This window comes from Zalophus californianus, chromosome 4 (genome assembly GCF_009762305.2).
Source record: "Zalophus californianus isolate mZalCal1 chromosome 4, mZalCal1.pri.v2, whole genome shotgun sequence".
Taxonomy (NCBI): domain Eukaryota; kingdom Metazoa; phylum Chordata; class Mammalia; order Carnivora; family Otariidae; genus Zalophus; species Zalophus californianus.
In genome coordinates, this window is record NC_045598.1 from 153,942,186 (window position 1) to 153,961,878 (window position 19,693).

General features: G+C 36.1%; 1 protein-coding gene across 5 annotated transcripts in view; it reads left to right on the forward strand.

Moving 5' to 3' along the window:
* VPS13B (vacuolar protein sorting 13 homolog B) overlaps positions 1-19,693 on the forward strand; it is a 752,513-nt gene that overhangs the window by 262,014 nt on the left and 470,806 nt on the right. Inside the window, exon 20 of one of the 5 annotated variants that reach the window (XM_027594692.1) lies at positions 6,711-6,825. The exons of the other annotated variants lie outside the window; for them this stretch is intronic. Within the exon in view, the coding sequence (XP_027450493.1) occupies positions 6,711-6,730 (20 nt within the window). The 3' untranslated portion in view covers positions 6,731-6,825. Of the gene's footprint in view, positions 1-6,710; positions 6,826-19,693 lie in introns of those variants that run through there. 5 annotated transcript variants of the gene reach the window in all.

A 19,693-nucleotide genomic window follows, 5' to 3' on the forward strand; every position in this document is an offset into this window, starting at 1 on the left:
CTAGGATGCAAATTTTTGCCTTTATTTGACTTGCAACCTGCTTTATAGAGTTAGTGATTTATTGAATATCTTGGAAACAAGTCCTTGACAGGCAGTATTTTAAGGTGAAATTGCTGGGTGAGGATTTTGTTAACCTGACATTTTGTGGTTTCGCCTCATAAAACTGGCAAAGGACTCTCAGCGTGGAATGTTAATGGGGTGAAGTAATGAATGCAGGCTGGGATACAAGCAACCAGACATGAGCAGTCCTATAGTTCATACTCCATGCTTCTTGGGGGAGGTCTTTGTAGACAGTAGCTTTTCTGAAAGATAAAAGCAGTAGGAAAGCTTTTTAACTCAGCAGTTGATCAAACTCTTTTTCTGAAACTTAGAAGCCAAGCAATGGTATGAACATGGGAAAGTAATTAAACTTAAGCAAGTGCAATCTCTCATGATAGTTTTCACTTTCTCAAGCTGTTGAAGTAAATAATTATTGAGTACCTATTTCCTCTCCACCAAATATTAGCCTTTTTATTCCATTCAGCTTTTCAGTATTCCTGTTTTACTTGGTTATTCCAATCTCTCAATAAGATAACAAATTTAATGTTAGTTGTGCAGATTTTAGGCTGTTTATGTGGGCATTTTGGAGTAGTTATCATGGGGCTGTTATTTCAGAATGCACTGTACCAGAATTGTTTGATAAAAGCTAAAGTGCCTCTTATCAAAACTTTTTGATCACATGTTATATATTTTACACTGTAAAATTACTTATAGTATATATTTAATTTTTTCACAGTGTCAGGTTAACAAAATCCTCACACAGCAATTTCAACTTAAAATATTGCCTGTCATGGACTTGTTTCCAAAATAGTCAGTAAATCACTAACTCTCTAAAGCAGGTTGCAAGTCAAATATATGCAAAATTTTGCATCAGAGAGCAATCAAGATCAGAACACAAGTGAGAAGCAAGAGGGTAGAGAGAAGGCAGTCAGCACATTTAGGATAGGATGCTAGCGGGACAGACCACACTACCAACATCCTGTGGCATGCAATGTTTATGTTTTCTCTCCTTTGACCCTTACGGACTACTAGTTTATTATCTATGTTTAACATGTCTTGTGACTTCTACCTGTGTTTTATAAGCTGCTTGCTACACATTTTATGAGTTCTACCTACCTATATCTCATGAGATACTAATTTACTGTCTATGGTTAACATTTCTTAGGAATTTTATCCATTTTTTTTAATTTATAGTGTAATTGAATATTCTCAACCAATACATAATGTGCACCTTATGGAAATTATGCTTCAGGGGCGCCTCGGTGGCTCAGTCATTAAGCATCTGCCTTTGGCTCAGGTCGCGATCCCAGGGTCCTGGGATCAAGCCCCGCATTGGGCTCCCTGCTCATTGGGAAGCCTCCTTCTCCCTCTCCCACTCATGTTCCCTCTCTCGCTGTGTCTCTGTCAAATAAATAAAATCTTTAAAAAAAAAAAAAAGAAATTGTGCTTCAGTCAAGGTTTAATCAAAGAAGTAGACCACTAGGAGATACACATAGAAGGGATTTATTAAAAAGATTCTCCATACTCAACCGTGAGTTTTATAATATTGATAAGAGGCACTTGCTTTAAACTATCTGTGGAAGTTGTTTCTTTTCTGTTTGGTGCTGTCACCTGAAATCAGCAAGGCAGAAAGTCAAGAAGGGAAGACAGACATGAATTAAGCTTAGGGAAGCAAAGACAAATGGGAACCTGTGAGCACTGGTGGAACTTGGTCTCTTAATATTTCCAACTTTGATGATACAGGTATCTTGTGAGAGAATATGCTATCCTTTATCACATAGCTAACAATGAACAGTGCTCCTAGTCCTGGAGTCAGAGAAGTTGAAGGCAGAGGTTTGGCAAAAGCTGGAGTTGCCATGGGGCTGGCTGCAAACCTGTGCTAACTAGGTGACCAGCAGATCAGCAGAGACATACGTGAGCAACAGTACCACCTCTTGCCATTGCTCGCATTCTCAGTGTGAAATATGGCGGTTACTTCATTTCTCCCCTCCACATCTTGCTGAAAATATCTTTTTTTAAAGATTTTATTCATTTATTAGAGAGAGAGAGAAAGAGAATGAGAGTGAGCAGGAGTGGGGGCAGGGGAAGGGCAGAGGGAGAAACAGACTTTCCACTGAGCAGGGAGGCTGACGCATAGGGCTCAATCCCAGGACCCTGGGATCATGACCTGAGCCGAAGGCAGACGCTTAACCGACTGAGCCACCCAGGCGCCCCTGAAAACATCTTTGTAGCCCACGCTAACTTTGAGCTCTCTACAGAAGAGTATTTTAAGAAGTGTGCTTCTAGTTTTTAGTCAGGTTGGTATATTTAGATATACCATATGTTCTATTTGAATTTAAATTTTTCTAAATTGATTCAACTCCTTTATGACTAACTACAAGTAATTATTGAGCACTTACTATGTGCCAGACATCATCCCATGCTGTGTGCATACATTAGATTACTTAAATGTCACAACAATCCTGTGAGGTATATCTACTCTTCCCTCTCTTTTTTAAACATGTGAGGAAACCATGGAGAGGTTCATTAACTTACCTGAGGTGGAGAGGTATAGCTGTCAGTTATGGATATAAGAGTTCAATCTCAGAAAGTTTAATAGCAGTCTTTTGCTTTTAACCACAGGTAAACTGCAAACAAAAGGGAGACACAGCAATGAGGATGGGTTGGTATAACATTCCACCAGGGAAGCCAAGTAGTAATTTTTAGGTAATGTAGAGCCTTTGAGGGATGGGAAGGTCCAAAGTAAGCAACCTTAGTGGAATGGCACTAGTACGTGGTAGGTTAGTGCAAAGAATTCCATAGCATTACTCTTTTATTTAGTGACTAGGTTAGGTTCCTCCTCAGCTAAGACCTACTTGTGCTTATTTTGTCACTTGGAATACTCCTTGGCTTATACTGTGTATGCCTAGGAATATAAATAGCCTCCTTTGAGAAGTCCTGCTCAGGATGGTTTCTAAGGTTCCATTAGTTTGGCTGCTCTTAGACTGTAGGACTTTTCTACTTGTGAAGCATTATCTTACCAGACTGAGTGAAATTTTAATTCTCTTGGCATTTTTTTGAGAGGTCTTCTAGGCCCTGTATTTTAGTTTTGGGCATCTTGTTTTAAACTTCATTTGCTTCAATAAATACTAAATTAGGCAGCTATTGTGATTAGCATCTACACTATTTCCGAGCATGTGTTTTAGTAAAATGAATATTTTTGAAAAGATACATTTGGTATTCTGGAAGGAGAGTGTGATCTATATATCTTGTTTGACAAAATCACCATAGGGAATGGTGAATCAAATTTTTCATCTACATTTTTTGCCCTGATGTCAGTGTGTGTGTTAGCAGTTCAAGGAAATCCATCTACATCAAGGGGGGAAAACCCTGTTAGTTCTAAATTATAAATAAAATTTACCTTTTTGCAGCCTGACTGCCAATTTCAGTCTTGAAGCAACTTCTTTCTTTCTGAGCCATCAGCTGCAGTGGATTACATTAAACATAACCACTAAGCCTTCCCAGCGATCTTTACCTTCCTGTTCTGTGTCATGACAATATTCTCTGGGATTTCTCTAAATAGTGTCTTATCATCTTGACAGATTCTAAAAATAGACTGTAGCACAGAAATTCTAACAGTAAGGAATTTACTGATTACTTCAGGTTACTTCAGTGTTCTTGTAGAGCAAAAAAAATGTTTTGATAATGGCTCTATCGACATTTTGGACCAGATAATTTTAGTGCATTTTAGGATGATTTTGCAGCATCTTTAATCTCTAGATACCAGTAGTACCTTCCAAGTTGTTACAACCAAAATGTGTCAAGGATGCTGCCACTGTTTGAGAACCACTTCTTTAGCATGCATGTTGTATTCTGTAATGTATTTTTTAACTAACAGAGATGCCTATTTAGACGTGTTTGCCTAGGATTTTAGAAGAGAGCTTGAAATATGGGCATATTTGGAGTAGCTCTCTTGAGCTGTTATTTCAGAAGTCACCATAGTAGAATTGTTTTATAAAAGTTAAAATATTTCTTATCAGAACTTTTTGATCACATATGTGATACTAAACAATAGTATGGTCCTCATTGTTAAGTTATTATTGCCATTCATAGAAAATATGAAGTTCTAGTTAGGGGCCCGTGATGGGGTTTGTTTGCCTGTGTTTAATCAACTTTCTTATTTGAAGGGTGGGACTTTAGAAGAGAAAGGAGAATTTGGGAATTTAATCAAGTACTGAGTAAATAGAATGGAAGAACAGGATTGTTCTTTCTGAAACATCATTTAAGATACTTGGTTATTACCTCTGGACTCAAGTTCCTGCATTATTCCTCCTGTGGTCTTCTTGTTTCCCTTACCCCAACTCTCAGTCTGAATTAATTGTATCTCCTGAAGGTTCCCTCCTGTGTTCTCTATTTTTTTTTAATATCCAGGTGTTGTCACCTATATTTTAATTTGTGATTGTCTCCTAGCTTCCATGTTGTGGGGAAAATAGAGTGCTGGGTTGAAAAGTGAAGTAGTGGGCACCTGGGTGGCTCAGCTGGTTAAGCGGCTGCCTTCGGCTCAGGTCATGATCCCAGGGTCCTGGGATCGAGTCCCGCATCAGGGAGCCTGCTTCTCCCTCTCCCTCTGCCTGCCTCTCTGCCTACTTGTTCTCTCTCTCTCTCTCTCTGTCAAATAAATAAATAAAATCTTTTTTAAAAAAGTGAATTAGTTACAAGGAAATTGTAATGGTAAGAGGGGCTACATTAAGAAGTTAACTGATCTAGTCATGTCTACAGAGAATTGTAACCATCAATATCGTTTTTTTTTAAAGTTTTTTTTTTTATGTATCTAAACGCCACTAGTCAAAAACTTGTGCCTTTTTTTCTCCCATTTTAAAGCAGTTTTGGACAAGTTTTGTTCCTTATCGAATTGTAGTATTAGGTGCTATTCAGTGTTTACAAAAATCTGTATTATTTTTGGTAAGCATTGTTCCTTCACTTTTTAGCTTTCATTCACATATATATTAAAATGTTCTACTTCAAGTTCCTTAATCATAGATAATTTTATTGCATATCCACTGAACTTCCTCTAATTTTTTAAATATCCTTTTCAGAATAAGGATAGATGGTTTTACTGAACTCTTACCTAGTTAATCACGGGGATAAGGCCTACAGAAGAAAAACTTGTGAAGACTGCTGACAATTTGCTTAGCTGTATTTTTGTTATGAATTGGTCCTGTGAAGTGCTTAGAAAACCTTACTTCAGGGATCAGCTTTGTTCATTTTAAGCAGTGTCTTATCATTGCATTACAAGCTAGTCATTTAGTACAGTAGCTACTGTAGTCAGCCCTCCATGACAATAGAACTGTCAGACTGGCTAGCAACATTATTTACAGCTTAATTCTAGCATCTTGCTGTTTATAGCTGTGGGGCAGATACAACTCCTTTATGAAGAAGTTCTCTGTTTTAATAGACTTATGTTCTCATTGGCATAAATGATACTAGTAGTTTTAGCGAAGTAAAATTTTAAATTCTGAATTGCTAAAAAAGTGATACTTTGGCTAGCAAATTAAGGATAATTTTAATTTGAAGAAAGACAGCTGATTATGTTAACATAAAACATCTGGGTTGTATTTATGCATTTTTGTACAAATCAACACAATACACTTTTTTATTTTTTGAGCGGGAAGTGGGGAGGGGCAGAGGGGGAGAGAGAGTCTTAAGCACGCTCCACGCCCAGCACAGAGAAGCCTGACGTGGGGCTCGATCTCACAACCCTGAGATCATAACCTGAGCCAAAATTAAGAGTTGGAGGCTTAACTGACTAAGCCGCCCCCATGCCCCAGCACAATAAACTTCTTAATGTATTTTGACTTTAGTGGAGTTTGGTGTAGATAAAATTGTAAAAATCAAGGCTGGAAGTGAAATCTGAAAGCTGCTACAGAAAAAGTTATTTAAAGTATTGCATGTGTACATGAGGCAGAAGAATACATTGAGTGATCTTATATTTTATAGGTAGTTGACAGGAGAAATTGTCAATATTTTGAACTCACCGTTATAACTACAGAGGGATAACTTTAAGAATTTAAGGGAAATGAATAATTAACAATATATTTAGTTTAAATTCCATTTTGTTCGAGGGATATTTTGTTAATTTAAAGTAATTTTTTTTGGACCAAAAAGGTTAACATGCTCAAGCCTCTAGGTGAGATTTTTGTTAAGTCATCTTACAAGTAAGTTTGAAATAAGCAGTGATAAAATTTCCCTTGTGCTCTAAAATTATGTTAGTAAAAAGCAAAAATGGAGTATCTTACATTTTTCCCCCGAATCTTTGCTAATGTCTTCATTTATGTATTAGTGTATTTTTGCCTCTTTGGGGGAGGGCTAAACAAAACAACATCAATTAACAGTATCAATTAAGTATTTGAAACCTAATTACAAAGTCAGTTTTTCAAAAGTTTGGGAATCGTTGTAGCATCATTTTCACAACCCCAGCAACCTATATTAGAATAGAGGTTTGTTTCTTATCTCTTATAGGAAATTTTTAATTTAATTGGGTTTCAACAATATTGATAAATGAAGTGGAAGAGATTTGTCCTGTCTAATATCCTAACGTGTGTAACTATGTCAGTTAAAATCAGTGTAAAGACTCATTGGATCATTTAAATAATAGCCTGTGACTTATCCATTTTCCATTCTATGTCTTTCAGTTCACAGAAGAAATGGCTGAATTTTAAACTCAAGATCATTGGATTAAAATATTATTTTTAACAGGTCTTAAATATTTGCAAGGAAATAGAAAAATCAGGCATCATCAGTAAGGCTAAGATTTGTAGTTACCACATTAGTCTTTTCATTAAATTGCCATTTTATGCAAGTAAGGGATCAGGTAACTTTTTTTTTTAATCAGTTCATGTTTTAGGCCAAATTAAATGTTCTTTGATATATTCTGAGGAATTGATTCAGTAAATAAATTCTTTAAGTATCCAAGGGGTTAAGTGTGGAAAGGATGTTTACAAGTACAAAGTCAATGTTACACTTACCAGAATCCTTACTTAACTTCAGTGCTTTATGTACATTGAGTTAGGTTATCCTTCAAAACATTCTTAAATGCACAGCATGGGATTCAGGATAAAAGATTTAGATTAAAAGATTTTATCCATTCCTTTCATATTCACTATAATAAAGATTCTTCTTTAAATTTCCAATGTGGAAAAAAAAAGAAAAAAGTTATCTGTGTGAATTATAAACTTTTAAATAGTAGGCTTCAGTAACTTTCACTTTTTTGTCCATCTGTTTGTCTTGAAATTGTACTGGTATTGCATTAACCTCATTTTGATAGGAAAGGAAAGAAAAAATTGAGTCACATGTTTTCTATAGCAGGGTAGTCAAGTATAATAACATTGTTTAATTTCCTTAATAAGAAGCAGTCAAGTGATTCCAGGGCCACTTAAAGAAGGATTTAGCCCTCTAGTAGTAGTTTATCGTTTAATGGATGTGTGAAGAAATCATAATTGTTTAGATATATGTGTATCAAAATAGTGCTTTGTCTCTTTGAATAGTACTGCTTTAGTGGCAACCTGGTAAGGAGAGTTTGGAGGGTTGTAGAGTTCATATATTTTAGAAAAGAATAAGATACTTAAAAATGTAACTTTCTTATGGTCTTATATCTTTAAATTATTGCTTTCTTAGATGGATCAGGGAGACATAAAATTAATGCCTAGAAAATCTGTTTCTTGGAGAAAGATGTGCAAAGAGAATAGAGGGCATATATATGTTTTTTAAGTTTTTTAAATTAAGCCTTTTATTAGGGATAATTGTAGAGTCACATGTAGTTCTAAGAAATACTAGAGAGAGATCATCTATACCCCATCCTCATTCTCTCTCAATGATAACGTCTTTCAGAACTATAATACAATATCCCAATCAGGATATTGGCAGTTCACTAATCTTATTCAGATTTCTCCCATTTTATTTGTGCTTCTGTGTGTGTTCATTCTGTGTGATTATATTACATGTTCAGATTTATTAGATTTATGTATCTACTGCCGCAGTCAAAATACAGAGCAGTTCCATTACCAGGATCCCTTCTTTCACTGTTTTATAACCATAACCACTTAGCTCCTGCTTTCTCCTTCCAGCCTACTCCAGCCTCACATCTTAACCACTGACAACCACTAATACATTCTCCATTTTTATAATTTTGTTAAAGAATGTTATATAAATGGAGTCATGTATGTGGTGTGTAACCTTTTAGGAATGGCTTTTTTCATCCAGCGTAATTCTCTGATCGGTCGATCGATTGATCGGTCTATCTATCTGTCTCATTGTCAGATTTTTGCTCAACATAATGTTTTTGAAATTATGCATAATTTGTGTGTCAGTTGTTTATTATTTTTTATTGTCAAGTATTATTTCAGTATACAGATATGATACAGTTTTTCCATTCTATTGTTGATGGACATTTGGGTTGTTTCCAGTTTGGAGTTATTGTGATTAAAGCTACTTTGACATTCTTGTACAAATCTTTTGTGGACATACATTTTCATTTGTGTTGCATGCATATTTAGGAATGTAGTTGCTGATAACCTATCAGCAAGATACACCTATCTTAATAGGTGTATGTTTATAACAAAATGCTAAACCTTCTATCCAAGGGGTTGTGTGATTTAACATCCCCACCAGCAATATGTGTTACAGTCATTCCATCCATGTCTTTGTCAATATTTGGTGTAACCATTTTGATATTATCTTTTCTATAAAGCATGAAAAGGTATCCCATGCTGATATTAATTTGTTTTTATCTGATGACTAATTATATTAATCTTTTCATTTGCTTTTTGGTACTTGATACCTTCTCTTGTGAAGTTGGTTGTTTTATATTGGCAGTTTGTCTTACTGAGTTGTTAGGGTTCCTTATATATTCTTCTGTGTGTGGAGGACTTTTTTCCTAATCTGGCAGTCCCAGTAAGGAGCAAAATTTTAAAATTTTGATGCAGTCAAATTTTATCAATTTTTCAATGATTAATGCTTTTTGTATTTTAGATTTTTCTAAGAAATCTGATAGTCTTGTAAATTTTTTTTCTAAAAACTTTATAGTTTAGCTTTATTTTTAGGTCTGTAATATATCTTAAATCAGTTTTCATGAATAGCGCTTGGTTGGGATCAAGGTTTTCTTTTTTTTTTTTTTTTAAAGATTTTATTTATTTATTCAACAGAAAGAGTGAGAAAGTACAAGCAGGGGAAGCTGTAGAGGGAGAGGGAGAAGCAGACTCCCCGCCAAGCAGGGAGCCCAATGCAGGGCTCAATCCCAGGACCCTGGGATCATGACCTGAGCCGAAGGCAGACGCTTAACCCTCTGAGCCATCCAGGCGCCCTGGGATCAAGGTTTTCAATATTATTTTTCCCCATTTGTTTATTCAGTTGTTAAAACTGTGTATTGAAAAGCCTTTCTTTCCTCATTGAATTGCATTGGCATCTTTGTCAAAAATCAATTGACAGTATATTTGTAGGTCTGTTTCATTAATCTGTTTATGTTTATGCCAATATCCATGGTTGTCTTTGCTGTAGCTGTATCCTGAATCTTGACATTAGATAGTGTGAGTTCTCTAACTTTATCTGATTTAAAGATGGTTTGGGTTATTTTAAGTTGTTTGCCAACATAAAAATACAGAATGATATAATGAATATCTCAGCTTTAAAAGAAAATCATTACAAATACATATTGAGTCTCCCTTTTTTCTTTCCCAGTCATATTCTTCTCCCTCTTTACCATATTAGAATTGGCCACTGTTCTGAAGTTTAGCAGTCATTATTCCTGTGCCTGTGTATGCCTTTATACTTTTAGTATAATGTATGATTTAAAAATATTGAAGTTTCATATTGTTTTGCATGTTTTGATTTATGATTTGTATTCTTTTGAAAATTCCTTTTTTATTCAATATTAAGTTTTTATTCCTAGAACTCTTATTTGGTCATTTATGTAGTAATCTTTCTTATGAACATACTACAGTTTATTCTCTCACCATGGTTCTCATATCTGATCACAGCCTATCTAATGCCATGTTTTTGTTTTTTTTTTTTGGTTTTTTTTTGATGCCATGTTTCTTATACTAATGGGTAGTGTCAGGGATAGGACAAAACTCCTTTTGTGACAACAATGCACAGAGTTAACCTTGCTCTTTTTGCTGGATAGCACCAATAAGCAGATTGTTAATGATATTGTCCAGGTAGCCCCAGAACTTGAGCTAGGTGCCAGCAGTCAGGTTATGGTCAATGGTATACTCTCCTTCGACTTTTTTTTTTAAATTTTTTTTAAGTAATCTCTACACCCAACATGGGGCTTGAATTCATGACCCCAAGTTCAAGAGTCTCACGTTCTGAACCAGCCAGTCACCCCTCTCCTTTGACTTTTATAAGGATCCTTCTGTAAGTCATTTAAGTCTTTGCCATCACATGTGTCGAAAGCCTTCAGGAGCTGCAGGTGCTTGCTGGTGGGGCTCTTATCTACCTCCCTGCCCACTGCTATTCTTAGGAACAGGGGCTGGTATGTATCTTGCCTGGGGGTTGATCTCTACTTGGTGAAGCTCATCTGCATCTGGAGCCTCCAGTTTGAACTTCCTGCCATTCTTGCCTCTTAGGAAGTCAGTCTCTGAGTTGAACCTGAGGATGCCAGGAGTGGCCAGAGTTGTGATAAGTTTGGGGGATGCAATGAAGGTATGGATCTTAGGGTTCATGTTATTTTGGCCAGTGAAGTTCCTCTTTGTAGGAGGTTATGACTGCACTTTTCTCTCGTTGATGTCCTTTCTGTTCTACTGGTCAGTGCAGTGGCCACAGATATTGGCTACGACAACGCCACCCATATCCTGTAGGATCTAAGCATAACCATTCCACTCAGTTGTGGTGTAGGTCTCTTTGAATCTCAGTGCAATGGTGAACTGGGATTTGCTCTTGAGCCTGTGAGCCAGCACCGGCTTGGCCACATCTGCTGAATGCCCCCCATGCTGTCATAGCATGAGTTGGTGCAGCTGCAGACCCACTGGACGTACAGAGGACATTCTTCCTTCCTTGCTGCAGTACCTCCTTCTGCCACAGAGTGGACCAGAACAGGGTAAAGGGCTCATTAATGTATTACTTCGGCTTGTTGAGGTTAATTTCAATCAGTTGTTTATAATGACAGCCAGGGTCAGTTACCAAGCGTACTTGATTTTATATGCAAGATTGGCCATGTCTCCTTGCCCTGCTTAACTTAGGTATTTCTTCATTTTGTGCTTGTAAGATAGCATTGAGGGCCCCAATATGTACCCATGTTGCAGATTGTCATCATGTCAGTATAGGAGATGGAGTCCACACCAGACCTATGCTACTCCACCATAGTATTCATGCTACCTTTCACCACAAGGATGTCTATCATTTTTAGGATCACATCTGTGGGTGATATCTAGCTGGAGAGCATGCTGATAAGCTTCACACCAATCATTTGGGGACTGTCAACTTCCAGGAAGTCCCAAACTTGCCATCCAGTTTCAGCACCCTCAATGCCAATATAGATGCTCCACAGGCCACCACTATTGGGAGTCTGGGAGTAAATGCCAATCAGAAGATTGCAGGGTGTGCATAGTTTTCCAGAATGATCTGGTGAATGATGCCAAATCCAGGCCTCCTGAAGCCCATGCTATTCTTGGAAACTGTAGTTGCCAGAAGTGTATACATTTCCTGGTTTATGTCTTTGGCCTGGTGTAGCTCTTTCTTGGCCCCGAAGATGGGTCTTGATCAAGTGGTCATAGTGGATGGTGGATGGCATGCTATTTTGGGCACCTACTGCTGAAGAACTGCTCTATGATGTCCTGCATAGTTCTGTAGTTGGCCTGCATGCAGCTACAGATATATCCTGGCCCACTCAGTCTCCTGGTTGACTGGGGTCATCCAGGTTGTCATACACAATCTTTTTGAGAGGATCAGAGGCGGATTCAATAATTTGTGGACAATGTCAGTGTTCTTCTCTAGCAGGTCAGTGTGGATGTACTCACTGAGCTCAGATTGTCGCATCTTGATTCAATAACTTGTGGACAGTGTCAATGTTCTTCTCCAGCAGGTCAGTGTGGATGTACTCACTGAGCTCAGATTGTCGCATCTTGACTCATTGGCACAGGACTGCTGCTATATGGTATTTCTGCACACCTAGGGCTTTCTGCAGCTGGGTCACTAATAGGCTGTAAAGGCATCATTTTGTGGACTGACAAAAGATTAGGTTACATCTTACAAATACTTATTTTTAAAAAATGAAGTTTTCAAGTTCCACAAAAATCTGTATTTGAATTTTATTACTTTATTATTTTATTATTTTTTTAAGTAACCTTTACACCCAACATGAGGCTTGAGCTCATGACCCCAAGATCAAGAGTCGGTTGCTCTACCAACTGACCCAGCCAGGCGCTCCTGTATTTGTATTTTAATTGAAACTTGATTGAACTTATCTGTATTATATCTTGTGTGAATGTTAGTATATGTTTGGTGTCTTTTTTATCACACCCTATGCATATGATTTTAATATTTTAATTTCTTGTGTTTTAATTCACTGACTAGGACTTTCAGCACTGGAAGTGGTGATGGTCAGCTCCTGTTTCTTGATTTAAAAAAATCCTAATGTTTCCCCATTAAGTGTGATATTTTATTACATTAAGTGTGATGTGATGAGGGGTGCCCGGGTTCCTCAGTCTGTTAAGTGGCTGCCTTTGGCTCAGGTCCTGATCTCAGAATCCTGGGATCAAGCACTGTGTTGGGCTCTCTGCTCAGCAGGGAGTCTGCTTCTCCTTCTCCCTCTGTGCTCTCTCTTTTGCTCTCACTCTCTCTCAAGTAAATAGATAAAATCTTTAAAAAAAAGTATGATGGATGATAAGTATGTATCTGCTAGATATCTTTTTTTAAAAAAAGATTCTATTTGTTTATTTGAGACAGAGAACATGAGCAGGGGGAAGGAGAGGTAGAGCAAGAAGCAGACTCCCCACTAAGCAGGGAGTTCGTTGTGGGCTCCATCCCAGGACTCTGGGATCATAACCTGAGCGGAAGGCAGACACTTAACCAACTGAGCCAGAGAGATATCTGGTAGATCTCTTAATCGTGTTGAAGAATTTTCATTTTTAACTATACTTACTGTCCTGCAACAAACCCATCTTAGTCATGATTTATTTTTATATTACTAAATGATAATGGAATAGTGTATGTCAACATTTTTGAGAGGTGGTTAAAGCAGTGCTTGAAAATTATTTTATACTTAAAAACAAAATTATTTTATACTCCCAAATAATTATATAAATCATGAAGAACACACGTATGTACATTTCTTTTGCTTGTATTTCCCTTAGTGAACTTGCTGTATAAGTTTTTCATTCTTATGCTGTTCTTGATTTGGTGTGAAAGTTTGCTAGACTTATAAATTGGTAAAACTTCTTTTTTAAAAAAATTCTCTGAAAGAGTTTGTAAAATATTGGAATGCTCTTTAAAAGTTTTATGGACTTTTTCTTAGAACTGTTTGGTCCTGCTCCTTCCTCCATATTTCCTCCCACCCTCCTTCCCTTTCCTTCCTCCTCCTCCTTTTCTAAACAATCTTTTGCTTTCTTTCTGCTTTTTTCTTTCCACCATTGCAGTCTCCTCTTCCTTATTCTCTCTCCCCTCCCCACTTCTTCCTCCCCTTATAACATTTTTAAACTGTTTCAATTCCTCTGCTAGGTGTAGGGTATTCATATTTTCTATTTCCTCTTGAGTTAGTTTTGATAAATTAATTTTTTCTAGGATGCTGTCTAGAAAGTTTGCCTTATTTGAAACTCAAGTAATAGTTTATCTGGGTATAAAACTCTGCTTGATAGTTTTCTTTATTTGAGAAGTCTGTTAGTCTGTCATTTCTTTTTAGGTAATAGGTCTATTTTTTGTACTTGATTTTATCTTTTTGTTTACCATTCTTTTATATAGTTTAACCCTAATTTATCAGTTTTGGTTTTCATTTTATTTATCTTACTTGGGAATCATTTTGCTGTCTGAATCTGAGAATTTGTCTTTTATCAATTCTGGAAAATTTTCAGCTATTATTTCTTCAAATATTGTTCCCCACTCTTTTCTCCTTCTGAACCTTTGATAGAACATGTTGGATACAATCATTCCATCATTCTTTTATCTGTATCCCTCTTTTATATTTTTAATCTTTCTCTTTTTGTGTTACATTTTGGGTGATTTCTTCAGAACCTATCCACTGTGTTTATAATTTCATTGAATATTTTTAAAAATTCATTTTGAATGTCTTTTGGCACTCTATTCTTTTTTAATTATATTTAGTTCTTAAGTTTTCCATTCCATCCCCTTTAGTTAATTAATTCAAACACTGTTATATTATAATCTATATTTAATAATGCTGTTATTTAAAGTTTTGGCAGGTCTGTTTCTGCTGTTGTATTCTTTTGATCATAGTTCATGATGGCTTATTTCCCCATATTTTTACAAGTTTGAATTATTAGCCCATGTTTGACAGTACATTATCCAAATGAGTATTTTGTAGCCTATATTGAACATGGATATATTTAACAGTTTTTGTTTTTTTTCTTTTCTACCAGGTGTCACATTTTACTAATCCTGTTCCTTTTTATTGTTTTTATCCTTTTCTGATTATGCAAATAATGTAAAATTGATCCTCCATTCACTAGGCTTTAAAAAAAACTGTCAGATTTTATTTTGTAGTCTGTTTAGTAATATGTTGAAGGCCCTTTGTAATATCCTTATTTTATAGGAATTTTAATTTTATCATTTAAAAAATGAAATTAGACATGCTAAAAGGTGAAACAATTTATTTTACAAGAACACCTATAAATCCTTTTCCAGCTAATGAAATGCAAATTTCATTAAATCTCCCTCTATTTTTTTCCCTTTTCTCATTTTTCTTCTGCAAATCAATAGTTGGTCACTACCTTGAACCTGTCACTTATCATTACTATGCATGTTTTCATACTTTTGATATATTTGTGTGTATGTATGTTATATTCAGCAATACATATAGTAATCCGTGGTTTCATACTAAGTGATATTGTGGTAGATTATAGAAATTATAAAAAAAAAGATTATAAAAAAATAGATCTTTCTGTGACTCTTACGCTGTGACATTATATATAGTCTATTTCTTCATTCCTCTAATTTGGATTGGCATGTGACTTGCTACGGCCAAAAGGACATTAGAAAACATGACAAAGCAGAGGTTTAAAAAGGAATTGCATTCTGGAGCTTGTTTTTCTTTATTTGGAATCCTCAGACCACCATGTGAACAATTTTGAGCTAGAATATGAGAAACCATGGTGATGAGAGCTAAGGTGCCCTAGCCCATAAGCACTCAGTGTTTGGCTTACCTGGCAGCTGACTACAGATAATCAGTTAGCCTCAGCTGAGATCAACCAGGGCTACCAGAAAGACTTTTCAGGTGGGGCTACTGAAACTGGGTGACCTGCAGAATACCAAGCTAAGTAAATGATAGTTGTTTTAAGCCTCTGAGTTTTGGAGTGGTGTGTTACATAGCAAAAATTAGCTGTTAATGGGGGGGTGCCTGGGTGGCTCATTCAGTTAAGTGTCCGACTCTTGGTTTTAGCTCAGGTCATGATCTCATGGCTCATGGGATTGAGCTGCCTGTTGGGCTCCACGCTCGTAGGGCTTAAAGATTCTCTCCCCCTGCCCCTTTCCTGACTTGTGCACGCATTCTTTCTCTTTCTAAAATAAATAAATTTAAAAAAAATTAGCTGTTAAAGGTATCATGACATTTGTATTCTTTCTCTACCTTCATTTTCTTATTCAGCTTATGGTACATCTCTCATAGCTATGTAACTGTGGTTCATTCATTTTTTTTTTTATATTATTACATTATCCGAATGTACCACAGTAGTTTTGTTTTTTCTTCATGATTATTTAAGTTGTTAACATTTTTTAAAATTATAAATCTCAGGGTGCCTGGGTGGCTCAGTCTGTTAAGTGTCTGACTCTTGGTTTCAGCTCAGGTCAGGATCTCAGGGTTGTGGGACGGAGCCCCGCATCAGGCTCCATGCTCAGCGAGGAGTCTGCTTGAGATTCTCTCCCTCTCCCTCAGCTCCTCTCCCTGCTTGCATGCAAGCTCTCTCCAAAAAAATAAATCTTTAAAAAAATTATAAGTAATCCTCTCATGAACATTTTTTTGCACATCTCCTTATACACATGCGTAAGAATCTCAATAATATTTCGTTTTAGATCTAAATTTTTTAAAAAATTGTAAATTAGGAAATTTTGTTCAGATCATGATATAACTTGCCCCTGTTTATTTCTGCATGTTTGGATTTACTGAACTGGTACTATTACCTATACCAGGCACTTGTCATTTTATTGTTATAATCTGCTTGTCTGGGGTAGAACTTGAACCCTAATACTGCTGAGGTGTATGTCATAAGATTTCTTTTTTTGTTACTAGGATTAATTTTATGGCCTTATGTGGTTTTTTTCCTTCAGCTTTATTGAGATATAATTAACAAACAGCCTTATGTTTTTAAGTTGCTAACAAAATAAACTGTTTTTAGCCCATGCTTAGCACTCCACATTTCTGATTATAGATGAAATCAAGATTGTTAAATAAAAGGATGATGAAAATAAACTTTTTCAGATGACATGCAGAAGTTATTTGTTTTACCTCTGCAATGCTAAACACCATGGACATAAATTAGATGATGCTATTTCCCTGTGGAACCATATAAAACAACCCTCTATTCTAAAAGTCAAATAAGGTGATTTTGATCAGAGAACTAGGCTTGGCATTAACATTTTAAAATTTGCTTTAAATGATGTAAGAATGGCCATATTATTTATCTTCATGGAATAATAAAGTACAATCATCATGATCTATGACTTAAGGTTAGGAAGCTATTAAAATGCCTTTATTTTTCAGTTTTTCGTAGAACATTTTGTTCTTAAGTATAAATTCTTTGTATTTCTTCCATAATTTTAATAATAACGCATTAGTGTATAGTGTAAGTGTCTTGAAATGCACACAGAGTTAAACTAGGGGACTTTTTTCATAGCATGAAAACATTCTGCCAAGTGCCATCTTTAAATGTTATTTTGAGAAAATTTGCAACTCTCAGATGGTTGCCAGTTTTTCATACTGAAAATAGATTATTTTCTGCCTCATGAAAAGGAGAATAGTTTATTTTTAAAGAATGTGGGACACTTTTCATATTTAAAAATAGAATGCTTTTTCTTCCTCTTGCTATTTAGACTGATAGTTCCTTATTGGAGGCACAACTCAGTATCTCTTGCGAATATATCTTACACAAAATCTAAATCCATAGTGGAGAAAATCAAATCCAGAACAATATGTATTTGCAATCAGAGTTGTGTTAAAATACAGAATGTCTCCTAAGAACACACAACAGAATATTAACAGTTGTTATTTCTGGTGGCTAGAGGGGAAGGGGAAAGATTTTGAATTCTTTCTTATAATCTCTATATTGTTTTAATATATTGTAGCATGCATGAATTTTTTTATACTGCATATGTTTGATGAATTTTCATTGAAGTGGTAAAGATATAGTGGAATCACAGAAATATCTGATACTTGCCCTTGTAGAACTTGTAAGTGGGAGGGACAAGTAACCACACAGATAAATATAAAATTGAAATTGTAATAGTATCATAGAAGAAAGAATCATCATGTTAGGAGAGATTATATAATAGGAAGACAACTTGGTTTGGAAAATTGGGGTAAGCTTTCCTGAAGTTAAGAAATCAGTTTCGATATCAAGGAGTTAGTGTAGGCATTATGTAGGTGAAGAGGATCTTGAGAGAAAGGTAGGGGCCACCCTCTGCTGAGACTTGTGGTCCCTGTAAGGAGTTCTTTTTTTTCCATCCATTAGAGCAAAGCCAAGCCATTGAATGGTGGTGTTGACAGGATCAGATTTGAGTTTTGAAAAGGTCATTTTGGCTGTAGTGTGAAGAAATGACATGATTAGTACGTGTTGGTATGAGAGTGAATGTTGGTGGACTATTAGAGAGGACATGGTAATAGTTCCTATAAAAGATAACTAGTTTGATCTTGGTAAGGAGGCTGGAGATGGAGAGGTTAGAAAATTTGAGGATTATTTAGGAGGTATCATTCTAACTATTTAGGGATGATATGTGGCCGTCCTCAAGTGAGATATATTAAAGATAATATCTGGGTTTCTGACTTGCACAGTGAATGCAATTAAAAACAAGAGCAAAGGGGCACCTGGGTGGCTCAGTTGGTTAAGCATCTGCCTTTGGCTCAGGTCCTGATCTCTGGGGTCCTGGGATCCAGGCCCACATCAGGCTCTCTGCTCGGTGGGGAATCTGCTTCTCCCTCTGCCCATCCCCCCCACCTGTGCTCTCTCTTATGCTCTCTTTCTTAAATAAATAAAAATTTTCAAAAAAAGAATCTATTGTTCAAGTAGAATAAATTAAAAGTAGCCAAAAAATCTCAGAAAAAAACTGAGAAGGGTACTTCTACTTTTTATTTTACATTTGTCATCATAGTTCTCTTTTTTCCAAGAATACTGAAATATTTTATAATTTAAAAACTAATTTAAAATTGTATCAATTTAAAAATGAATACTAAAAAGTTAAATAACCAAAGTTAATTTCAAGGTAATTCTTAAAAAGGGATTCATATTACAATCTGCTGATTGACTTACCTCCTACCACCATAAATAATTTCACGTTGAGGAAACTCCAAGAGATTTCATTTTAGTTGCTAACCTCTCTAGAAGACTATTTTAAATTTGTTATTAGCTTTGCCATTATTTTTTTAAAGATTTGTTTATTTGAGAGAGGGGGAGAGAGTGCGCATGCATGCACTCGTGCACATGTGTAGGGGGAGGGGCCATGGGGGAGGGAGAAGCAGACTCCCCACTGAGCAAGGAGCCCTATGCAGGACTCTGTCCCAAGACCCTGGGATAGAAATATCTGATACTTGCCCTTGTAGTACGTCTGCCTCCTGCTCCCCCTGCTTGTGCACTCTCTCTCTCTCTCTCTCTCTGACAGATACATAAAGTCTTAAAAAAATTACAGATTCCTCCTACTGCCCACAAGATTTGAGTTTAAGCTTAATTAACAGAATGACATCACCTCTTTACTTTCACCCACTTGACCAGTTTATGTTCATTCCTTTTCTTGTTCCTGAACTGTGTGTGTGTGTGTGTGTGTGTGTGTGTGTGTTCAAAAATGCCTGCCTTCCTTTCTGGAATCTCTTTTTAGTCTGGAAAATACTGACTGAACTTCCTAGACCCAGATCAAACATTATCTCTCTTAAAACATGACCACTGCCTGGGAGACTTAGCAGGTTTTTTGTTTTTGTTTTGTTTTGTTTTTGGTCAGATATCTCTAAATTTGCAAATAGCATCCTATTAATACCTATACTGCATAATATCATGTGTACTTTAATTATTTAGATACTGATTCCCATTAATTGTGAGTTTTCAAGAATGTTGACATGTGATAATTGTTCAGTAGACCTTTGTTGAGTCCTGTTATAATGGAGGCAAAGAAAAAGTCATCGAATGTCTTAATATCTAGAGAGAGAAGAGAGAGATGCGTATCTTATTATAAATCAGTGTGGAAGTGTTACAAGGGACGATAATGTCCTTGGGAGTATGTGGAAGAGGGATTGGTCAGCTCTGACGGCAAT